Source organism: Amyelois transitella, chromosome 19 (assembly GCF_032362555.1).
Source record: "Amyelois transitella isolate CPQ chromosome 19, ilAmyTran1.1, whole genome shotgun sequence".
Lineage (NCBI taxonomy): Eukaryota > Metazoa > Arthropoda > Insecta > Lepidoptera > Pyralidae > Amyelois > Amyelois transitella.
Window position 1 is genome coordinate 4,675,078 of NC_083522.1, and position 19,507 is coordinate 4,694,584.

The window sequence follows — 19,507 nt, forward strand, 5'->3', positions numbered from 1 at the left end:
CCGAAGCGCTAAGTAGGCAACACTGTTTTGGTTCTGTAATTTTTTTGACATTGAGAAGACCAAGACAATTTCACAATGACTACTAGTTGTCAAGTTTTGTTGTGCCAATCATATCTCTATTTAGTTTGTGGTGCCAATTATGCCCATTTCATGCATGATTCCATGAGCAGGTAGAGGTATGAGGCACTTAAGAACAATACACAACATAGGTAGCGCAAAAAATAAATTTGATGTGGCCGTGACCGACGTTCTATAGTTAAGGCTCACAAGTCTTCGCATTTACTTTCTTTCAGTATCACTCTGTCATTTCGAACAAAAAAAATGCCTTATATAATTTATACACAGGCTTCCTATACGTCTTGCCCTTCAGAAAAGAGACGTAATTATATGAATGTATTCAGAGTCAAATAAAGCGCATAACTAATAAAATACAGTCACTAGTATTAACGGTCTATGAAAAATTAAGTGTTTATCTTATTATAAAGGAAAATGTCCACCTCACTATATTACCCTTTGGTAAAATTATACAAGTTTTTTTCGATAAAAATCGTTTACTAAATCTCTATCGTAATTATACGATGGTGCAAAAAAAATGTTTGTCTTGTCTATGACTTGAGACAAAAAGAAAAACCCAAAGCCGTGCGTTTCGGATCAAAAAATCTAGCGTTTCTCTGTAATTTGCTGACATAAACTAGTTTAAATCGAAGAAAGTTTACATTTAAGATATTAATAGTAAAAGGTAAGAAGCTCTGAAATTAATATAATACGAGGAACATATATGCCGACACCCTACGTTCCATGCAATATTTCGATGAGTCGTCTTGTCATCGTATCAGCACATCCGCCGTTGAAATCGTTTACTGTTATTTTTTGCAACGAAGAAGCTTTCACTTCACTGCACGTAGTGCTTAAAATTGTTCAGATGATAACATCTTAAAAAATGTTGATGCTGTGAAAGTAAAGATACGGCACCACCTATTTTTAGATTGGCTTTCTTTCCTCAACTGCATTGCTGATTTATGCCGGTCTTTTAGTAATAATGAATAAAATGCTGTCTTAAAATTTCATTTGGTTTTTAGGAGTATAAATCGAGATGGCGGTGAATGTTTATTCAACTAATGTTACTTCGGACAACCTGTCGCGCCACGATATGTTGGCGTGGGTAAATGACTGCCTGCAGTCAAACTTCGCCAAAATCGAGGAGCTGTGCACCGGCGCCGCCTACTGTCAGTTCATGGACATGCTATTTCCAGGCAGTGTACCAATGAAACGTATTAAATTCAAGACAAACCTAGAACATGAGTATATACAGAACTTCAAAATATTACAAGCTGGTTTTAAAAAAATGAATGTAGATAAGGTAATTCTTACAATAATATTTATGAAAAAAGTAATTCTTTAGTTTATCAATATGACAAACTGTTACTAGAAAACATGGTATTTTTATCATATTATTTGTCTAGTGGCACCTGAACTGTGCAACAATAATGCTGAATTAATTTTTGTATTAACTATTGTTTTAGATGAATGAAGAATGGTATAAGACATATTTTTGACAGTAATGTGTCATATCATGGTTCTCCACTTTCCCATGTATTTATATGCTTAGACTTGGTGTAAAGGTCTATGAAATAAACATAACTTTGTGTAATTGAAATTTTAGGTAATTCCAGTGGACAAATTGATAAAGGGGAGGTTCCAAGATAACTTTGAGTTTTTACAGTGGTTTAAAAAGTTTTTTGATGCAAACTATGATGGGCGCGAGTATGATGCATTTGAAGCTCGCGGTGGCTTCTTGATTGGGTCAGGAGTGTGTGAGATGGGTGTGCCGCTGTGCAGTGCTGCTCCAGTCCCTCCCAGACCCCGTCGAGCTGCTCCCATGCATCACTCTGGCAGTATGCATCCACAACTGCTACAAAATCACACACTTGAACTCACTGGCCACACTAAGAAACTAATGATGTTTGGGCTTATTATTTGTCAATTTTTTTTGTAAACTTTCTTAATGTGGCAAGTCAGAAAGTACCTGCAGGTAGCCAGCACTGTAGACTGTCAATTCTTTTTATTTTACCTTCCATTTTTTTCTTTTGTAGATAGTACCCATTGACAGACTGGTGAAGGGTCGTTTTCAAGATAACTTTGAATTTTTGCAATGGTTCAAGAAATTCTTTGATGCCAACTATGGAGGCACTGAGTATGATGCGCTGGCGCAACGCGAAGGCCTGCCTATGGGGCACGGGGGCTCCTCGGCCCCCAGATCTGCCACCACGGCGGCCGCAGCAAAGAAACCAGTGGCGCCCATCGCTAAAGTTGCTGCTAGACCCCAAACCAGTACTATTTTCTTTTACTATTCATTCAGTGTTGCTTTTTATTTATGAGCTTACCAACAATTATACCTATTGACATTATTTATGTTGGAAGTGTGGAACCATTGCATATTAATTTGGTATTAAGTAAATTCTCCAACATCTTTGTCATATAAATATTATATTCATTCTATTTATTTAGCACCTGCACTACTATCCTCTTATTAATTTATTACAACATCTGTATAAATATTAGGTGTATTAATATTATGATACCCATTTTGGAATATTATGTTTTCAAAGTATTTTAAATACTTATATATTGACGTAACTTAACCCTGATCAAATAATATTGGCAGAGGTTTTATATACTTATAATTTTTATATGTACATAAAATATCCTCAAATGCAAGATTTAAATTCTAACCCTATAATTTGCATCATAAGTTTGTATGTATATAAAAGTGGTTTGCTATATATTCAATTTTAATAATAGTTATAAGTTTAGAACATAATTGTGTAAGCTGTATAAATGCTGCTTTTTGGGTATAAAATAACAATTTCTATGATGAATTCTAAATGGGTAGTAGGTATGGTTCCTTTATTATAATTTTATAAGTACATATTAGTTAGTTATATATTTTGTTTACATTATTTTGTGAGACATATGTAAAGATTTCTTTTTTTTTCGTAGTTGGGAAAGCAAACAGCACAGTGCGTTCGCCACCCGTCAACCTATCAAGGTTAAATCAGAGTGGCAAAGGGGATGCAAAACTTTTGGACGACCTTAACCATCAGGTTAGTGGATTGTTACTGGTTGATATGTGATTTCATATTGTTGTCACACACAATTGCACAGTACATATAAAAATTGAAAGGATTGCTGAAGTGGAGAAAGAAATGAGAAAAGTTGGAAAATGGACTCTGCCCCAATGCATCACTCCATATCAAAGCATAATTGGGAAAAACAAAGATGAGAGAGAAGCCCAGTATGTAAAATCAGGGTAGCACATTTTAGATAGCTACCTTTTTTAAGTACAAACAGAGAGATTCAACCCTGGAAGAGATAAAGGTTTTAAAGTTCTGGCCTCTGGTAAAGACTAGGCATCCATAGCATTAAAAATTTTTCAAAGAGGCATGTGTACTTCCCAACCTGCATACTTCTCTATAATATTCAGTAGGTTTGTGACAATCTGCTTGTATATTTCTGTCACATTATTATCTTATGTCGGCCTCTGTGGCGCAGCGGTAGCCCGCTTGACTGTGACACCGGAGGTCCCTGGTTTGTATCTCGGCCAGGGCATGATGAGAAAATAACTTTTCTAATTGGCTTGGGTCTTGGAGGTTTATCTAAATAAGTATTTATTATAAAATATAGTATCATTAAATTAGTATCACAAGTTTCAAACTAACTTCGAGGCTAACTCAATCTGTGTAATTTGTCCCCTTATATATTTCTTTATTATTATTTATTTATACTATTCATATGTCTATATCTCTTCCTCCCCTTTAAGATAGATTGATATGATATGTAAATCTTGACTTATGAATCTGTTTCTTTATTCTGCAGGTAAATGAGTTGAAAGCAACAGTGGATGGACTGGAGAAAGAGAGAGACTTCTACTTTGGTAAACTTCGGGATATAGAGGTGATCTGTCAAGAAATGGAGGAACAACAGAATGCTCCAATTGTGCAAAAAATATTGGAAATTTTATATGCAACTGAGGTTAGTACTTTTTATATTTATATAATCTTGAGGTAGCAGTTCAGTTAATATTAATAGAAAAAAATATAAATTCGGTTATTTAAACATTTAACAACCAATAATAAAATGTTACATATGAGGCAACTAAAGTTTTAGAACTTATAAAAAAAAAATTAGTCTTTCTGATATGAAGTATCTATAAGATCTGACTCAATTATCATACAGACTTCAAGGGCTAAGTGGGCATTTGCGTTTCTCAAGACGTGCTAATAGCGCTAATCGCATTAAGAGACTACAATCTATTTTTACTGAATGTATTATTTGTTTTTCAGGATGGATTCGCGCCTCCAGAAGAATTAGACGGTGACAACCCTCACCCGCCCGAGGAAGACGAATATTGAATGTAAATGTAACATCTGCGCGTATCATAGTGCTCTTTGTATATTATATCTCGAAATTGTCTCGCTTACAATCGACAGTATCGAGTACTTTGTATTTCACAGCCAATGATTCTACTCAATCATATATTCATAAGGTAATCATCACAAGTACCCCAAAAACGGCTTTGATGAATTGGAAATTTAGAGTGTATAAAATATTTTAGATGCATTATATTGTCATTTAATTGTTTGTATAATAAAGATCATTAAATATAGCTATTAAAACATGGCTGTGTAATATGTAAGTACAATCTTTATAATTTTTGGAGTGTAATTTCTTGACTGAATTTCTTTCTAATTCTGTATGTTCTATCAGTGGTATAACCAGTTTCTCGTGTCGGGAATATATGAAGCTTTTGACTTGTGCAATGTGGTGCAAAAAGAGTGCTTATATTATTTTGATCATGTCTTGAAGCGTTTCATTCTCTGGACACCGACGCCTAATCAAACATGCATTTAATAGGTTGTTAAAATATTGAAAGATGTTTACTGTTGTTTAATTCTGTTATAATATCACAGTTGTATGGAAATATTTGGTACTAAATTGGTGGAGTATGAGTGATATTTAGATCTGAATGTTTGCTAAATGACGGACGCACGTCGAGTATTAACGTTTTTGTAGTTCATTGACAGTTCCATTTAGTGTGATATTTTACATGACCACAATTAGGTTAAACTCGAACAAGACTTGTTTTGCACTATAACTAACTGTAGGGAGAACTAATATCAGATCATTTCTATTGTTGTCTAATAGACAGGTACCTTACCTTTGCGTTACTATCGAAGAACTATTGACTATTTGAGTTGTTGGCAGGAATGACGTTATCCGCTGGTTAAGATAAAATAGATAATTAATTTATTTACTTTAGCATTCATAAATTGCCTTAAAAGCAAATATTAATTGCCACTGGGTTTCAGATTGTGAATGTCTTATCAAATACATATTAACTTTATTAAAAGTTGTTTAATTTATCCACACCTGTTCACCACACAACACAACAACCGTACAACTTGACGAATCCAGATCTATTAATACTGCACATCAAGGTACCTACCTATTCTATTCAAGACACGTCACGTCACGAAGCAGTTTCGATTAGTATAATTTTTAATGATCACTGCCTAAGAACAGGAAGAGTGGCGCAGCCAGAAATTTCTTTCTTACTGATGTTTGGTCGGATGATAAGATTTTAAGATTGTCGAGATCAAGAGGAGGAATAGATTTTGTCACTTTGTAGTCTGTTTAGTCAATCGCAGGACTAGTTACCCTCCACGGGTCTATGGCTTGGTATTTAAAGTTTCGCACTGAATTTGGGTAATTTGATATTGACTACAATATGTCAAAAAAGTTATTGGTATGGTACACAGGTAAAACTGGACCTCTTGGTATTGTTTACCCCCTTTATTGCCCATGATCCCAGTGACAGTTATCCCTGAATGTTTAGCGACGTTGGAAGCAGCTTAAACATTCACAGAAAGGCTATTTCGGTGATTGGGACGGTTTTATTCCAAACGTACAGTGCTTACTAACAGACTATAAGGACCGCTCCAGATTGGAATAACACAGCGGCTACGGCACTTGCGTTGCGGGTAGCCTCACCAAGGGCTTAAGTGTCAAAAGGACGTAATGGATTATTTTATAAGCAGACATAATATACGACTAGTAAATGGTAGAGGAACTAGTAAGTCTCAAGCAATGAATGGACCGGCATGTAGTGCAATTGTGAATTCTATGTAACAAACCTAATTAAATGAATTTCATTTCAAAAACGATAGACTATAGCTCCAAATTTCTAAAGTTTAGATAAGCTTCATTGATGATTTTAAATCATTTCAAACCAAAAGTTCGTTCTGTGTACCTAGTCATTTAAAACGGCCCAAACGTGTGTCGGTGAGTACTTTGGCATAATAAAACAAAAAATTAATAAAACATGATTGTTTATTATCATTTCATAAACCTATATAGGCACACATTTGAAACAGTACCAGCGTTCATCTTGACTGGACATACGACCGCAGACAAAGAGGTTGTTGACCTGTGTTATAGCTCTACGGCCTTTTATCGCGCGAAAAGTTAACGCCGTTTCCCTTTTTTTATTATAACGTGAAACGGGACAGCAATAGATTTTCTGGCGATAAACATTTAATTTAGTCGGCCTTGTTACGAGGGTAGGTTATGGTGAGACTTGTCCAGTGGACTTGTCCATCCTTTGTCTAATTTCTCTAGGTGATAGCTCTGCTGCTGGCTAATTAATGAACGTTGAGAAGGCAAAGGGCCCGTGCAGCATGACCGCTTGTCGTCGGTCGGTGGCACGCTGCACTTCGCTCATTAATTAGGTACACAATATGTTCAATCCAGTTTGTTCGAGTCGGTAAGACCTAGGTCGAATGAAGTGGGCGGCACGCTGCACGGGTTTATCTCTAGTGTAAACCGAAACACTAAATATAAAACGTATCTATGCTTTTTCTACGTTCGCGTATAGGTACGCTGGCCACAATCCTTCCGGTATGTTAAAACAAAATCATGGGATAGCTATTATACAAGTATTTCTGGATCATTACAATTTTTAGACTTAAATGGGAACTTGCACGTAATTACAAAAGAAGTTTACTACATGTGAAACCACTTTGAACTGTAATATTTCTGGTTTGGAGAAAATATTTATAATATACAAGACAAGTGAATACTGATACATATTTTTGTTATTATACTGTAACATAATTAATGAATTTCGGTAATATGTTAATTTTTACGATCTAAACTAGTAAATTAAAAGTATTATTTTAAACATATGCAATTTTTTGTATCCTTATATAACTCCTTAACCTTATCAGCTATATAAAACAACCAAACCTTAAGAGATAATATTTTTTGTAATACATGATTTGTTCACAGTATTACTTAATATTCGTATTCAAATAATTTAAAAACTAATTCATGGTTAAGCTTGCTAGCAAATGCTAAAATGGATGAGAACAATATGTTAAAATAGAAGTGATGTCACACATACTAAATACGCAAAATCGAGGAAAATATTCAAAAAATTGTTATCATTTGACTTCTAATAAAATGTTTTGTTATACTAATAATTGTCAAAGTGTTTATCTCGAAATAATATAAAACATACATAAAACTTTAATATCTACACAAAGTTCAACTTGCTTTCATGATTTCTTAGGAAAAAAATAACAGCAAATTGAATTATTATGACACGATCAGAAAATAACGCAAGACTCAGTCCAAATAATATAGTAGCATGCTTGTATGGAATTGTTCATCCGTTACAACAGAATATTTAATAAGTACAGTCGGCCACACGGAAAAGAAATACACATTTCTATATGGCCCACCGTGAATACATAGTACGCCAGGTACAAAATATATTACAAAGACATTATTAGATTGATTCATACATTCTCGAATACCTATTGGTATACTTCAAATCACTTAGCCAGAGGGGTAGGCAGAGGCTACATTTTTCCACTTGCCACAAAACCTGCACATTTCTTTTGCTTCATCCACATTCATAAGTTCGTCGGTTTGGGTAATCTTGACCTAACCTTTCGCCATGTCCTCGATGTGATCAAGGCAGGTTCGTTTTGGCCTTCCTTTTGAAATATTATCATTCACATTCTTCTTGTACATTTGTGTGGTTAACCTAATGCTATCTTTCGTCCTCCCCACACTGTCCTACACCTGTCACTATATCTTCTTTTTGTTCTTCTTCTGCAACACCTAAATTTAACTCCCATACATTTGTTTAGAACTAACACACCTCTACCTCTCTCTACAGCTTCTGTCTGCTCATAAATGCGAGCAACGGTCCAATCCCCTGCAGCCTCACCCGATTTCATCCCTTCCAATTTCGCCCTGAATCTTTGGTGGCATTCTAAAATGCATTTAAAATTTATTGTGAAGAGGTTCTATTTACATTTAACTGAACGTTTACGAACAGGAGTTATGGCAGCCGATTTCCCCTGGTTTATCCTAGGTGACTGTCTTTTCCCTGAATTCTGATCATTGATTTTCTGGCCTTTGACAGGAGTTGCTTTTTTCTTTTTTTGTCTTATTTGGGTATCTTTGGTTTTTGAACTATTGGACGTGTTTCTTGTTTTCACATCTGCTCTTTTAGGCACTTGAGACTTTTTTTTACTTGTGTTCTCTGTAGATGTGTTATTATCTAATTGTCTTGATCTTAATGTCATATTCAACATTTTACTGTCATCTTTTTCAAAGTTATCTGATATAGAATTTTCCATATTTTTTCTTCTTGTAGCTCGCAAAGCACGAGTCCTATTACCATTTTTAATCATTTCATCCAATGTATTGTCACCAAATGTTGAGTTATAATTGTCCACACCAGTTTTATTTTTGGTTAATTCAGTTTCATTTTTCCCGTTTTTATTAACATGCAAAGGCTCTTTGCAACACATAAACTTCTTTGGAGGAGATCTTCTGGGGGTATTTTTTCCATCAACTTGGAACTTGTCAGAGCTTGATTTTGCAGTTGTTTGTTTGATTTTTTCATGAGATTTTGCATCATTTTTTTTATTTGTACTGGCTTCGTTTTTCTTCGCCCGCCGTGTGCGACTTTTGTTAATGTTCATGGCAGTTTCATTCTGAGTGTTATCACTTACAGTGGAATTATATGTATCTAAAACAATTTTTTTAGACAAGGCTTTTGTTAATTTTTCTGCAGGTTTATATGCGATCTTCTCTTTTCGTTCACTACTATTTTTTCCTTGGTTATTTTCACAGGTCCTCTTAGTGAAACTTTTGTTTATATTAACTGCCTTTGCTTGACTTAAAAATGTATGAGATTTTAAGGTGACGGCGGGTTTAGATTGTTTGTTCCATACAAATTGGGATTGAGTTGTATCAAGTGTTTTATTTACTTTATTTGTAGTCTTTTTAATTGACTTACCTGCAATTAAAAGTAAATATAAGTAACTTCAAAATATTAAAATCATCACCATTATAAAAGACCATCAGCTCCACTCCACTCAGAAATATACAAATGGAAAATAGATCTGTGAATATCTATATATTACCAGAAATATCATATAATATATATTCAACATATTACATGACATTAATTCTAACAATATCTGAAAATATCACGTCTTTATCCCTTACGGGATACGGGAGACCCAAGGGTCTCGAAAAGACTGAAAGGCCATGTACAGCCAGCCGCTGGATACATACATACACACATAAAATCACGCCTCTTTCCCGGAGGGGTAGGCAGAGACTACCTCTTTCCACTTGCCACGATCTCTGCATACTTCCTTTGCTTCATCCCAATTCATAACTCTCTTCATGCAAGCTCGCCGGTTATGGGTATTTTTGACCTGACCCTTTACCAGGACGTCCTTAATTTAATCAAGATACGTTCGTCTAGGTCTTCCCACAGACCTTTCTCTCCACACTCTCCTTGCTTAGTCAACCTGCTTTCATTCATCCTCTCCACATGACCGAACCATCTTAACATACCCTTTTCTATTCCTGTAACTACATCTTCTATCACGTCACAACATTCCCTCATCACGCTGTTCCTTATCCGGTCACTCAATTTCACACCCATCATACTCCTTATAGCTCTCATTTCCACTGCATTTATTCTGCTTTCATGCTTCTTTTGCCATACCCAACTTTCACTCCCATACATTAATGTCGGGACCAACACGCCCCTATGCACAGCCAGTCGAGCCTTTTTGGATACAGAAACTATCCACACTGCTCGTAAAAGCATGCAAACCTCCATTCACCATGTTCCTCACGTGCACTGTCCTGGATACTTAGAATAAACTACATTATTTCTATCTAAGAATAATAAATACAGATATCGACATACAGCCTTGGGTTCCGTACATTTCTGTTACTGTAGGAATTCCGTAAATCCTCTCTTACTGCACTCCTAGGCCACATGAAACCTACCTACATACCAAATTTCAACTCTAGACCCAGTGGTTTGGGCGGTGCACTGATATGTCAATAAAAAATTCAGTCAAATGTCCACTTTTATATAATTATAGGCATTATAATAATTACCATGGTTTATATTTTCTTTTTCTTCAACTCTGTTTTGTATTGGGCCACTTTCGAAATCACTCTCAAAATCTGTATCCCAAAATGATTTCACATAGCTGTACCCATTTCCTTTATTTGTATCTGAAACAATTGAAAATTCTATAACTTCTAACAAAATTTTAATTATTGACAAATAGAAGAAAAATTCAATTTTACTATTTTTTACCTTTTGCTCTTCTAAATAAATTTGATTGTTCAGCCACTGACATTGTTTTGGCAAGTTTGCTTAATGGTAATTTTTCAACAACAATTTTGCAGTCAATGTTATTACTATTTGTAGATTTCTTTCCATTTATTGTCTTCATCCCATTTACAGCTTTTTTTTCATTCTCTTTCTGATGATTTTCTTTTAATTTTGTGTTTTCATTTGTTGATTCCATTCTTCTTGCAGTTTTCTTTTCGTTTGCTGAAATTTTATGACAATTTGTTGAATCCAACTCATTTGCTGGTTTCTTTTCATTTACTATTTTTTTCTTTTCATTTGCAACTTTCTTTTCATATACTGATTTCTGCTCATTTTCTGCTGATTTCTTTTCTTCAACAATATTTTTTTTCTTTGTATTATTTTCAGTAATGTTCAAATGTTTATTTGAAATTTCATTATTAAATATCTCTTCATCAGTATATGTATCACTTACGTCGTCATTATTATCCATATTAATAACTGAAGTCACATCCCATTTATCATCCTCAGACTTATTTTTAACAGGGTTATTGGCAACTTCGCTCTTATTTGTAACACTAGTAACATTCATGCGGTCTCGTGGTACAATTTTATGTATTAAGTCCAAGAGATTATTGTCTTCCCGCACATCTCTACTAAGACAAGACTGGTTGGTTACCAATTTTCTTGCTTTATTTTTCTCCTTCTGTATAGCAGAGTACACATTTTGAGGACTATTTGCAAGGTTGTCATTGCTTAGATTTTTGCTTTCCAATAAATCTAATTTTTGTGTATAAAGCTTCCTTTTAATAAAACTAGGTCTCATTGACATGTCACTAGTAGACTGCTGGGTTAAATCAGATTGCTGTTCATTTATTTCATTTTGCTTATTTTCATCATTGTCATCAGGTGGAAGCTGAGCCAATTGTGGCTTAGGTGGCACATTGTCTGTACCTATATCAGGGAGTGGTGCAGTTGATTTTGCTAACAATGTCTCTTTAACTTTTACATTCCCAGACTTTTTGATTGGAAATTGTGGCTTGAGAAATTGAAATTCATTACAGTTTTTATTTGAACCAGCATTTTCAACTCGCTGTAGCATGTCAGTTTTATTTTTCTTTGGTGGGGAAGACAACTTACTTTTTTTGTTATGTGACTGGACTTCATCAATATCGAGACATCGCTTTCTTGGATCTATGTTCTGTGTCCTATGGGTATCTGCATTATTAACAGTGTTTTCTCTTATGGTAATTTCTGAAAATATTTCCTCTTGATCACTTTCTATTTCACTGTTATCACCTGTGTGACCAGATTCCATATGTCTTTGGTTTAATGGCAAATTTCGTATTTTGCTTTGCTTTTCTTGAATAGGTACTGAAGCCACAGATTGGTTGAATCTTTGTGATGGTAGTAAAAATCCAGATTTAAAACGATCTTTTTGAGATAATAGTGGCTCATTTTGTACAGTACTTTGTGAATGAGTAGTTGCATTTCTCGGTGCTACACCTAACATATTTTTAAATGTGTTTTGTCTAATATTTTCAGTGCAGTCTTTGTAAAGGTCCCCCTCTTTTATGGTTCTTCTAAAGTCTTGGTAATTAGTCCTGGTCGAGTAATTAGTCTTAGTTGATCTGCATGTGGAAATGTTATCTTTATATACAGATGTCCTTGTAGACCTGCAGTCGTCACTACTAATGGAAGAATCACTTCCTAGTTCCCCTGAATCATAGCCAGATTTACGTCGCTGACCCTTTAGAAAAAGGCGAAGATTTCTTCTCTTTTCAATTTTTCTGCGCATTCTTTTCTTCATGAACTGGTTGTATGCATCTTTAATTACTCTCAAGTCATACTTGTTAAAGTTCATACTTTTGAAAGCCATTGCAATGTCTGCTGCACTGACAGTAGCATTGGAATCTGAAATATACATATTTTATCTACTTATACAAAACCAAAAAAAAAAAATAGTTAAATATAGATTTTATAAAAGAATTATCAGTTAAAAAGTTTGCTATACTTGGTATAGGTACTATTATAACAGCTCTAAGCCCTGCAAATGAGCCATAGATCTGATTTGCCTCACATAAAATGTATGGCAACACTTCATTTTAAAATGGTAATTGTAACTTACAGAATATGTAACATAATTCATAACTTTTAAATGTAGTTCATATTTCAATATTGTATCTACTTACTGGAATATATAACATACCTATGCTCCTCACCGACATTGGAGATCCACTCCTACCATTTACCATGGACCTTTGGGAGCTCATAGCATGTGGATAGTACATGTGCTGATAATTCCTTGGTCTGAAGCTTGATTCACTTCTTAGAGACATTGGGGGTGAGGCAGGAGCTGCTGGCTGACTGTAGTACATACTTCTGTGATGACTTCGCTCCATATACCTTTGTCTCTCAAAATTACGTGGCATATTCATGGTTGAAGTCATTATGTTGTTACGAAAACTCACGCCAGTGAGATTAGAGGCATTTATGTTAGGGCCCCTGGCAGACACAGTCTGAAAAAGACAAAATTTTTTGGTTTAGTGTTTCCGAATATTAGCACTTATAATTGACAATTAATGTAAATACTTGCAAAGAAATTTTTGTTATGTGATTTGGATTCATTGCACAAGATCCGTAAACGACAGTGTCTCTATACAAATGACTGTCTGTTTATATATTCGACGTTTCTTAAAAAATCGATAGAAACTGATAAGTCCTTCTAATTTGCCAGAAACGGTATGAATAAAACTATTATACAGTTGACCACCAATACTAACCGTGCTTTCATTTTGAAAAGTATACATATTATTTGGCAACAAATCAACATCGCTATCAGACATGACGGACAAAATAATAAGTTACAATTATGCTACACAATACATCACGACACTTTGCTTCACTTCTTACAAATATTTACGAATTAAAGGGTTTCTCTAGTACAGCACAACGCAATCACAACAAAACAAGCCGGCGCATTAGGTATTTGATAAATAACGGACTCAGTTTTCGTATCCGAGACGACGCTCATTCATTCATTTCATTCTCTTTCTTTTCTTGTCTATGGGTTTGCTCTGGTGATTCCGTTCCGTTTTTCGGGTGAACATGTCAACTTCACTTCTTCGGTTTGTTCGTTTTAAATTGAAATCTATCAATGTCATTTTGCAAATTAGAATGTAAATGTAATCAACCTGTCACTTTCATTGTCATGACGATGTTTTATTTTAAGGTTATGTACAACTGTTTTCGCTTACATTAATCTGGACTTTATATGGAAATGTTATTCTCATCCTTTTAAAATGGCTCTAGTTGTTAATTTTGGAATAAAACACATTTTCCCTTTGACGAAATATTGTATTAGACCTCTATTTATCTATAGTAGCTGTAAATATGGTACAAAAGTCTCGACGACTTCATCCGATGGTTTTAACAATCTCACGGATTGGGAAACCTTGAACAAAAAGAAGAAAATTAGTAAAGCTATGAAAGCTTACTTAGAAAGGGCAAGAGAACATGATGAGTTTATGAAAAAGCAAGAGTTTGAATACACTATTGGTAAGCGCCATCTTGCTAACATGATGGGTGAAGATCCTGAGAATTTTACACAAAAGGATGTGGATCGAGCCATTGAATATTTGTTTCCTAGTGGCATTTACGATCCGGCGGCGCGTCCTTTAATGAAGCCACCTGAGGAAATATTCCCAGCTCGAAAAGCTGCGGAATTTGACGAGGCAGGAAGGCCACACCATTTTTTGTTTTACACTGGGAAACCTAATTTCTTCAAATTGCTCTATGATACTGTTGAAAACATACAACAATCCATCAGTTTTCATGATAAGGTTATAAGAAAAAAAGCGACACCTGATCCTAATGAGTCACTTAATTTAGGAAGCAGTGCATGGTTGACCAAAGAGCAGTTGGAGCAGGTGATTGTGGAGAAAATTACTGATTTAGAATATGACAACTTTAAAGTAGTAATGGAAAGGCTAATTTCTCTGCCACATGCTTATAGGCATAAAGAATTTATTGATAAATATAGAAAACCTTTAGTCAGTCAAAAGTTTGCTTTGGAAATACCAAAGCCTAGCTATGATGATCAAGGCAGAGCTTTTGTGACTACATATGAATGCCTGAGGAAGAAAGCTAGGGGTGATGTAACTATTCGGTCCCCTGGAACTGGAAAAATTTGTATAAATGGAAAGGATATAACATATTTTGAGGATGTTCAGCCAAGAGAACAAGTTATGTTTCCGCTTCTTTTTACAAATATGCAAGATCGTGTGGATGTTGAATGTAATATTGAAGGGGGTGGTCCATCTGGCCAAGCTGGGGCTATAAGATGGGGTATAGCTTGGGGTCTGAGAAGTTTTGTAGATAAAGATATGCTTGAGAAGATGCAGGTGGCTGGGTTGCTGACTAGAGATCATAGGCGTCGTGAACGTAAGAAGCCTGGACAACCAGGAGCCAGGAAAAAACCTACATGGAAGAGGAGATAAATAATTTGTTAAAAATGAAAAATAAAGAAGTAGTTTGTAAATTGTTTTTTAATTGATTCTATTTTAAGAACAGTTCTTCTTTCAGTTCACAATCAGCTTTTTTTCCTGTAGGTCTTTTTCATAGTTTTCTTCCGCCCACCAATTTTCTTTTGGAACATCTGATTCTTTCTCTCCTTGTTGTAGAGACGTTTTTTCATAACAGATTTCAACTCTCTCCTTTCTTTGGTTACTTGACTTTCCAGTGGCCTACTAAAGAAGTCTAAACCCTCTGAAATTTTTAAATATTTTTATTAACATATGTATGTATGTACAATAGGAAAAATTTGTTACGGCCTACTATGTTTGCTTTTCTTAAAAAGAAACTGATTTGAGTTGTACAGCCAACCCCCTGATTCTGGAGATTTGTCATGAAAGTACTATTTTCTTTACTTCGTCTAGGCCTCGTATACATATACGGCATACAATCATAGTAAAAATAAAAAAATCAAATAGAAAAAATCACACAAACACTTACCCTTCAGTCTATTATCAATATCTGAGAAAAATAAATTTTCTTTCCAAACAGATTTGGGCTCTGTAGTTGGCACTGTTGCCTGTGGTTTTGTTTCTTTACTTTCTGCTTCATCATCAGACTCGGATGAGTCGTAAACAAATGGGTTCCTTTCACCAGGATCTAATGGATTTTTAACTTTTTTTTCTTTTTTTGATTCTAATGTTATAAAACTTGAATCCTGCTCAGGATTATCTAAAAACAGAAATTATATTTTCAACTATTACACAATTTTTTTTTTACTTAATAGAAAATGCCCTCAAGATTGAGTGATATCAGTATTATAACACACCTTTTTCATCAGGTTGACTTGTACCAAATAAACTTCTGAGACTAAATGTTGTGGGTTGTGCAATCGCCTCTTTCAGTGAATCACTCACTTTATAAAATTGCTCTTTGGAAACCTCAACCTTATTTGTCTCTTGTTCCTGTTGAGCTGGTTTTTCTTCCAGTGATTCTTTTAACTTTTTCTTTTTCACCTTTCTCAAGGTTTCCTGATTTGTTTCTTCTTTCGGTGCTAAGAATTTTGCATGATCTGGTTGTGAAGGATCAAAACGAAGCATTCCTAGTTTTGCTCTAAAATATTAAAAATTGATTACTTATCATATTGATGAAAAATTTCAATTATTCTTATCATGCTTTTATTTAAGTGATTCAAATAATATAAATTGCATTAGGAAATATTTAGTCACACAAAAAAAGAGAACTTTGATATCTTACAAAAACAATGGTAATATTTTAAACAAATAACAGGCCTTATTTGTTTTTATATATAATATTTTTGGAATGAAATTTTCAACTTACTTCTTTTTGTCCTTAGCTTCAATTGGCTGTGTGATGTGAGATTTGATAGCCACACCAAGAACATCTTGCAAAATGTTGAGTTGTTTTATTTTTTCATCAGTTTGGCTCAGCACAACTTCTTCAACCTCTTCCTCTGTACACTGTGGCTTTGGCTGATAACTGCCTTCTTCCGACTTGTCTTCATCCACAAATCTCTCATCTAAGATGAAACGTTTATCAGATTTGTATCTTGATTGTAAATCTAAAACCTTTAAAAGAACATTTCAGATACCAATAAAAAAAGAAAGAACTCTAAGTTTAATAGAAAAAGAATGTATCATTTGCAAATTGAAGCAAAACTACGTTGTTTGAAAACTTAGTCTTGCAGGTGGCTCTTAAGCTCATATTTACCTTTTGGCCCTGTTTGCCTTCATATTGCTTTTTGATTTCAAAGTTAAGTTCACCATCACCATCATCATCATCATCAAATAAAGTGCTTTTCTTGTTATATATATTGACATCTGTAGTAATATTTTGTTCCACATCATCATCCTCTGCATCAGAGAAGACAATTTTTTTGTTCTGAACTTTGTCCTAAAATCAAAAAAAGAAAATAGTTCAAACAATTGCACTGTCTAAAGAATATAAATTTTATTTAAGTTGTTGATATCTGAAAATAACAATGTATAAATATTTGATGTATATAAAAAATACATACTATCCCAATCAAACCAGTTTTTATAATCATTTGTTTCTGTTTGAACTCTTGTCGCTTCTTTTTCATGGACTCCATTCTCTTTTTGTCAGAATCTTGCTTCTTTTTATCTTTTTCTTGGTCAACAGGATCACCTGCGCTGACAGCAGGTAATTCTGAATATTGACTTTTCTCAAAAACAAATGGTTTCTTTAATGGTAGTTGATTTGTGTCAATTATTGCTTTGTCATCATTCACTCGTTTTCGAGGATTTAATTTATTGCTTAATTTTAAAATGGGGGTTTTTTCAGGAAGAAATTCATGGTTATCTTTCTGAAAATTTAAAACATAGTTATTAATATTCAAGGTACTTATCTGTAAGATTTCTAAATAATGAAAATACAAGAGTACCACAAAGTATTTTAAAGATTCTGAAGTAGACAGAAATTTTCTGGAAGGATTTTTTTTTATTTTTAATGTCATTTTACTTTTCATCACATCAAAAAACTAATGTGCTTTGTGGTTAACAATCTTACACTTAACTTTGGTTTTACTGACTTGTTTAAAGAGTTATTTTACAACTAGTCATCAATACCTTGGTAGTTTCTTTTTGTTGAGCTTCATTCCTTTCTCGTTGAAGTCTCTCCAAGAAACTCTCTCTAGCTCTAGTTACATACAATTTATTGCCATTAAAATTTTCATTTGTAAAATGTTTGATACCTGAAAAATACAGACAAAAGTTTACAATGAAATTTAAGTAAAAAGCTATCTACCAGATAGTCTTATGTTAATATGATTTTTAATTAGTTATAACAAAATAAGTATTCATGTCTGTGTATTTAGAAGTGTAGGCAGTATTAAGAATGTGGATATCTACAAACGACATGTTAAAAGGGAATCTTCGCTACACCACTAATTGTACATACATGCATATAAAGACAGAAGACTGATAGGCGACATTCGGCTTTTTGGCTTGATGATAGAATTGAGATTCAAATAGTGACAGGTTTTTTTTTTATTGGTGCCGCGATTCATTATGTACAGAATAAAGACGCAAAAGCAGTTAATAAATGATTTAGTGGTATTAAGTCCATTTAACAAACCTTTTATTTGAGGTTTTGCTTTTTTTTTTAATGAAAATCGATTCAGCAGTTTCAATTTTGCTACTTTTCTGTTCATCACATTGTGATATGAGCATGGCAAAATTAGCTTAATAATACTTAGATGTAAAGATAAAAAATATACTTACAGGATTCTATATCATAATTACTGCCAGATAATGTAACGAAAGCAAATTTTTTTTCGTCACTACTACCAGATTTGCTTTTAATTTCTAAGTTAGTAACATCTCCGTAAACTGAGAATGCTTCCCGTAAAACTTCGTTACTAGTTTTATCCGGAAGATTACCCACAAATAAACGCGTATGAGACATTTTTAAAACCTGTTAACTATACGTAAGTTTAGGTTTGAAACTAAAATATGTACAAATTAGAAACGATAAAAACTTCGACGCATGCCACTTTAACTCAGGATTAAGGTTATGTTTATATATGTCAAAATAATAGTATGCTGTCAATGTCAAAGTGTTGCTGTTGTCAAAATAGGACTTTTTTAAAATGTTAACACCAAAACCCATAAACATCAAAATGTCTTTCGTGAACGAGCCATATAATATTATAACGCTTAAAATGGAAGTGATGTTCTTATTAAGTTCATTATTTCTTATTCAAAACCTCCGTCGCCAAACCTTAAGTAACTACTTGGTAAGTTAAAAGTTTCAACGTGCTTCATTTGATGATTCATAAAAAGAAAAAAGAACATATAGGTACCTACGAAATAAAAAAACTTAAGACATCAAATAGAATATCTGCAACCGGTTTGTTTTGTTGCCTTTCATGCATTATCTACTGCACCAATCTTCAAATTTTACTAATAATTATTTTATTGAATTGTTGCAAGATTTGTTGAAAAAAATTGCCTCTTTACGGCTGCGAGCGCCGCTACTACAAATTAAACAGGATGGGCAAGGGAAGAAAAATAATTTAATAATTGTTTTAAGTAATATAAAATCTATTGCCACAATTCTCATAACACAGATAATATTCAATTCACTTACATAATACTGTGTTACTAATATTTACTAGGAAGTTTGGTATATACATTGAGACTACGTTGTGAACAGCAGCAAGAAATAAGTCAATTATATAGAAAAAGGCGACATACTAGGATTTTTGTTGACTTATCCAGACATTACAGAAACACCTTTTTTAATAAT

The 19,507-nt window shown here is 33.9% G+C and overlaps 4 protein-coding genes across 4 annotated transcripts; 2 read left to right on the forward strand and 2 right to left on the reverse strand.

Annotated features, from left to right (window-relative positions):
- Window positions 1-581: 581 nt before the first annotated feature.
- Window positions 582-5,410, forward strand: LOC106132714 (microtubule-associated protein RP/EB family member 1). Its single transcript, XM_013332222.2, has 6 exons — window positions 582-739; window positions 1,080-1,360; window positions 2,094-2,331; window positions 3,001-3,104; window positions 3,877-4,032; window positions 4,344-5,410. Exons 2-6 carry the CDS (start codon window positions 1,094-1,096, stop codon window positions 4,410-4,412), a joined length of 834 nt encoding a protein of 277 aa, XP_013187676.1. The 5' UTR covers window positions 582-739; window positions 1,080-1,093; the 3' UTR covers window positions 4,413-5,410.
- Window positions 5,411-6,390: 980 nt separating this feature from the next.
- LOC106132713 (uncharacterized protein PF3D7_1120600) lies at window positions 6,391-13,686 on the reverse strand. The gene is made up of 5 exons (XM_060949498.1): window positions 13,489-13,686; window positions 12,915-13,224; window positions 10,709-12,619; window positions 10,504-10,623; window positions 6,391-9,376 (listed from the first exon to the last, which is right to left on the reverse strand). Exons 1-5 carry the CDS (start codon window positions 13,549-13,551, stop codon window positions 8,376-8,378), a joined length of 3,405 nt encoding a protein of 1,134 aa, XP_060805481.1. The 5' UTR covers window positions 13,552-13,686; the 3' UTR covers window positions 6,391-8,375.
- A 205-nt stretch (window positions 13,687-13,891) lies between these two features.
- LOC106132798 (small ribosomal subunit protein uS9m) lies at window positions 13,892-15,245 on the forward strand. The gene has a single exon (XM_013332331.2). The coding sequence runs from the start codon at window positions 14,008-14,010 to the stop codon at window positions 15,202-15,204; it is 1,197 nt and encodes a 398-aa protein (XP_013187785.1). The 5' UTR covers window positions 13,892-14,007; the 3' UTR covers window positions 15,205-15,245.
- On the reverse strand, window positions 15,238-18,772 carry LOC106132797 (probable RNA-binding protein CG14230). Its single transcript, XM_013332330.2, has 8 exons — window positions 18,481-18,772; window positions 17,827-17,951; window positions 17,256-17,564; window positions 16,949-17,131; window positions 16,559-16,806; window positions 16,047-16,330; window positions 15,719-15,949; window positions 15,238-15,472 (listed from the first exon to the last, which is right to left on the reverse strand). The coding sequence occupies exons 1-8, from the start codon at window positions 18,662-18,664 to the stop codon at window positions 15,297-15,299; spliced, it is 1,740 nt and encodes a 579-aa protein (XP_013187784.2). The 5' UTR covers window positions 18,665-18,772; the 3' UTR covers window positions 15,238-15,296.
- Between the last annotated feature and the right edge of the window lie 735 nt (window positions 18,773-19,507).

What these genes read in the sequence shown, in the direction of transcription:
- LOC106132714 (XM_013332222.2), top strand. Translation starts at nt 1,094, where the DNA reads ATGGCGGTGAATGTTTATTCAACTAATGTTACTTCGGACAACCTGTCG. An exon ending in TGCTGCTAGACCCCAAACCA is followed by an intron (nt 2,332 to 3,000) that starts GTACTATTTTCT and finishes TTTTTTTCGTAG; the next exon opens with TTGGGAAAGCAAACAGCACA. An exon ending in TGGACGACCTTAACCATCAG is followed by an intron (nt 3,105 to 3,876) that starts GTTAGTGGATTG and finishes TTTATTCTGCAG; the next exon opens with GTAAATGAGTTGAAAGCAAC.
- LOC106132713 (XM_060949498.1), bottom strand. Translation starts at nt 13,551, where the DNA reads ATGTCTGATAGCGATGTTGATTTGTTGCCAAATAATATGTATACTTTT. An exon ending in CTTTTCAAAATGAAAGCACG is followed by an intron (nt 13,225 to 13,488) that starts GTTAGTATTGGT and finishes TGTCTTTTTCAG; the next exon opens with ACTGTGTCTGCCAGGGGCCC. An exon ending in TTTATTTAGAAGAGCAAAAG is followed by an intron (nt 10,624 to 10,708) that starts GTAAAAAATAGT and finishes CAATTGTTTCAG; the next exon opens with ATACAAATAAAGGAAATGGG.
- LOC106132798 (XM_013332331.2), top strand. Translation starts at nt 14,008, where the DNA reads ATGGCTCTAGTTGTTAATTTTGGAATAAAACACATTTTCCCTTTGACG.
- LOC106132797 (XM_013332330.2), bottom strand. Translation starts at nt 18,664, where the DNA reads ATGTCTCATACGCGTTTATTTGTGGGTAATCTTCCGGATAAAACTAGT. An exon ending in AAGGCAAACAGGGCCAAAAG is followed by an intron (nt 16,807 to 16,948) that starts GTAAATATGAGC and finishes GTTCTTTTAAAG; the next exon opens with GTTTTAGATTTACAATCAAG. An exon ending in GAAGCTAAGGACAAAAAGAA is followed by an intron (nt 16,331 to 16,558) that starts GTAAGTTGAAAA and finishes TTAATATTTTAG; the next exon opens with AGCAAAACTAGGAATGCTTC.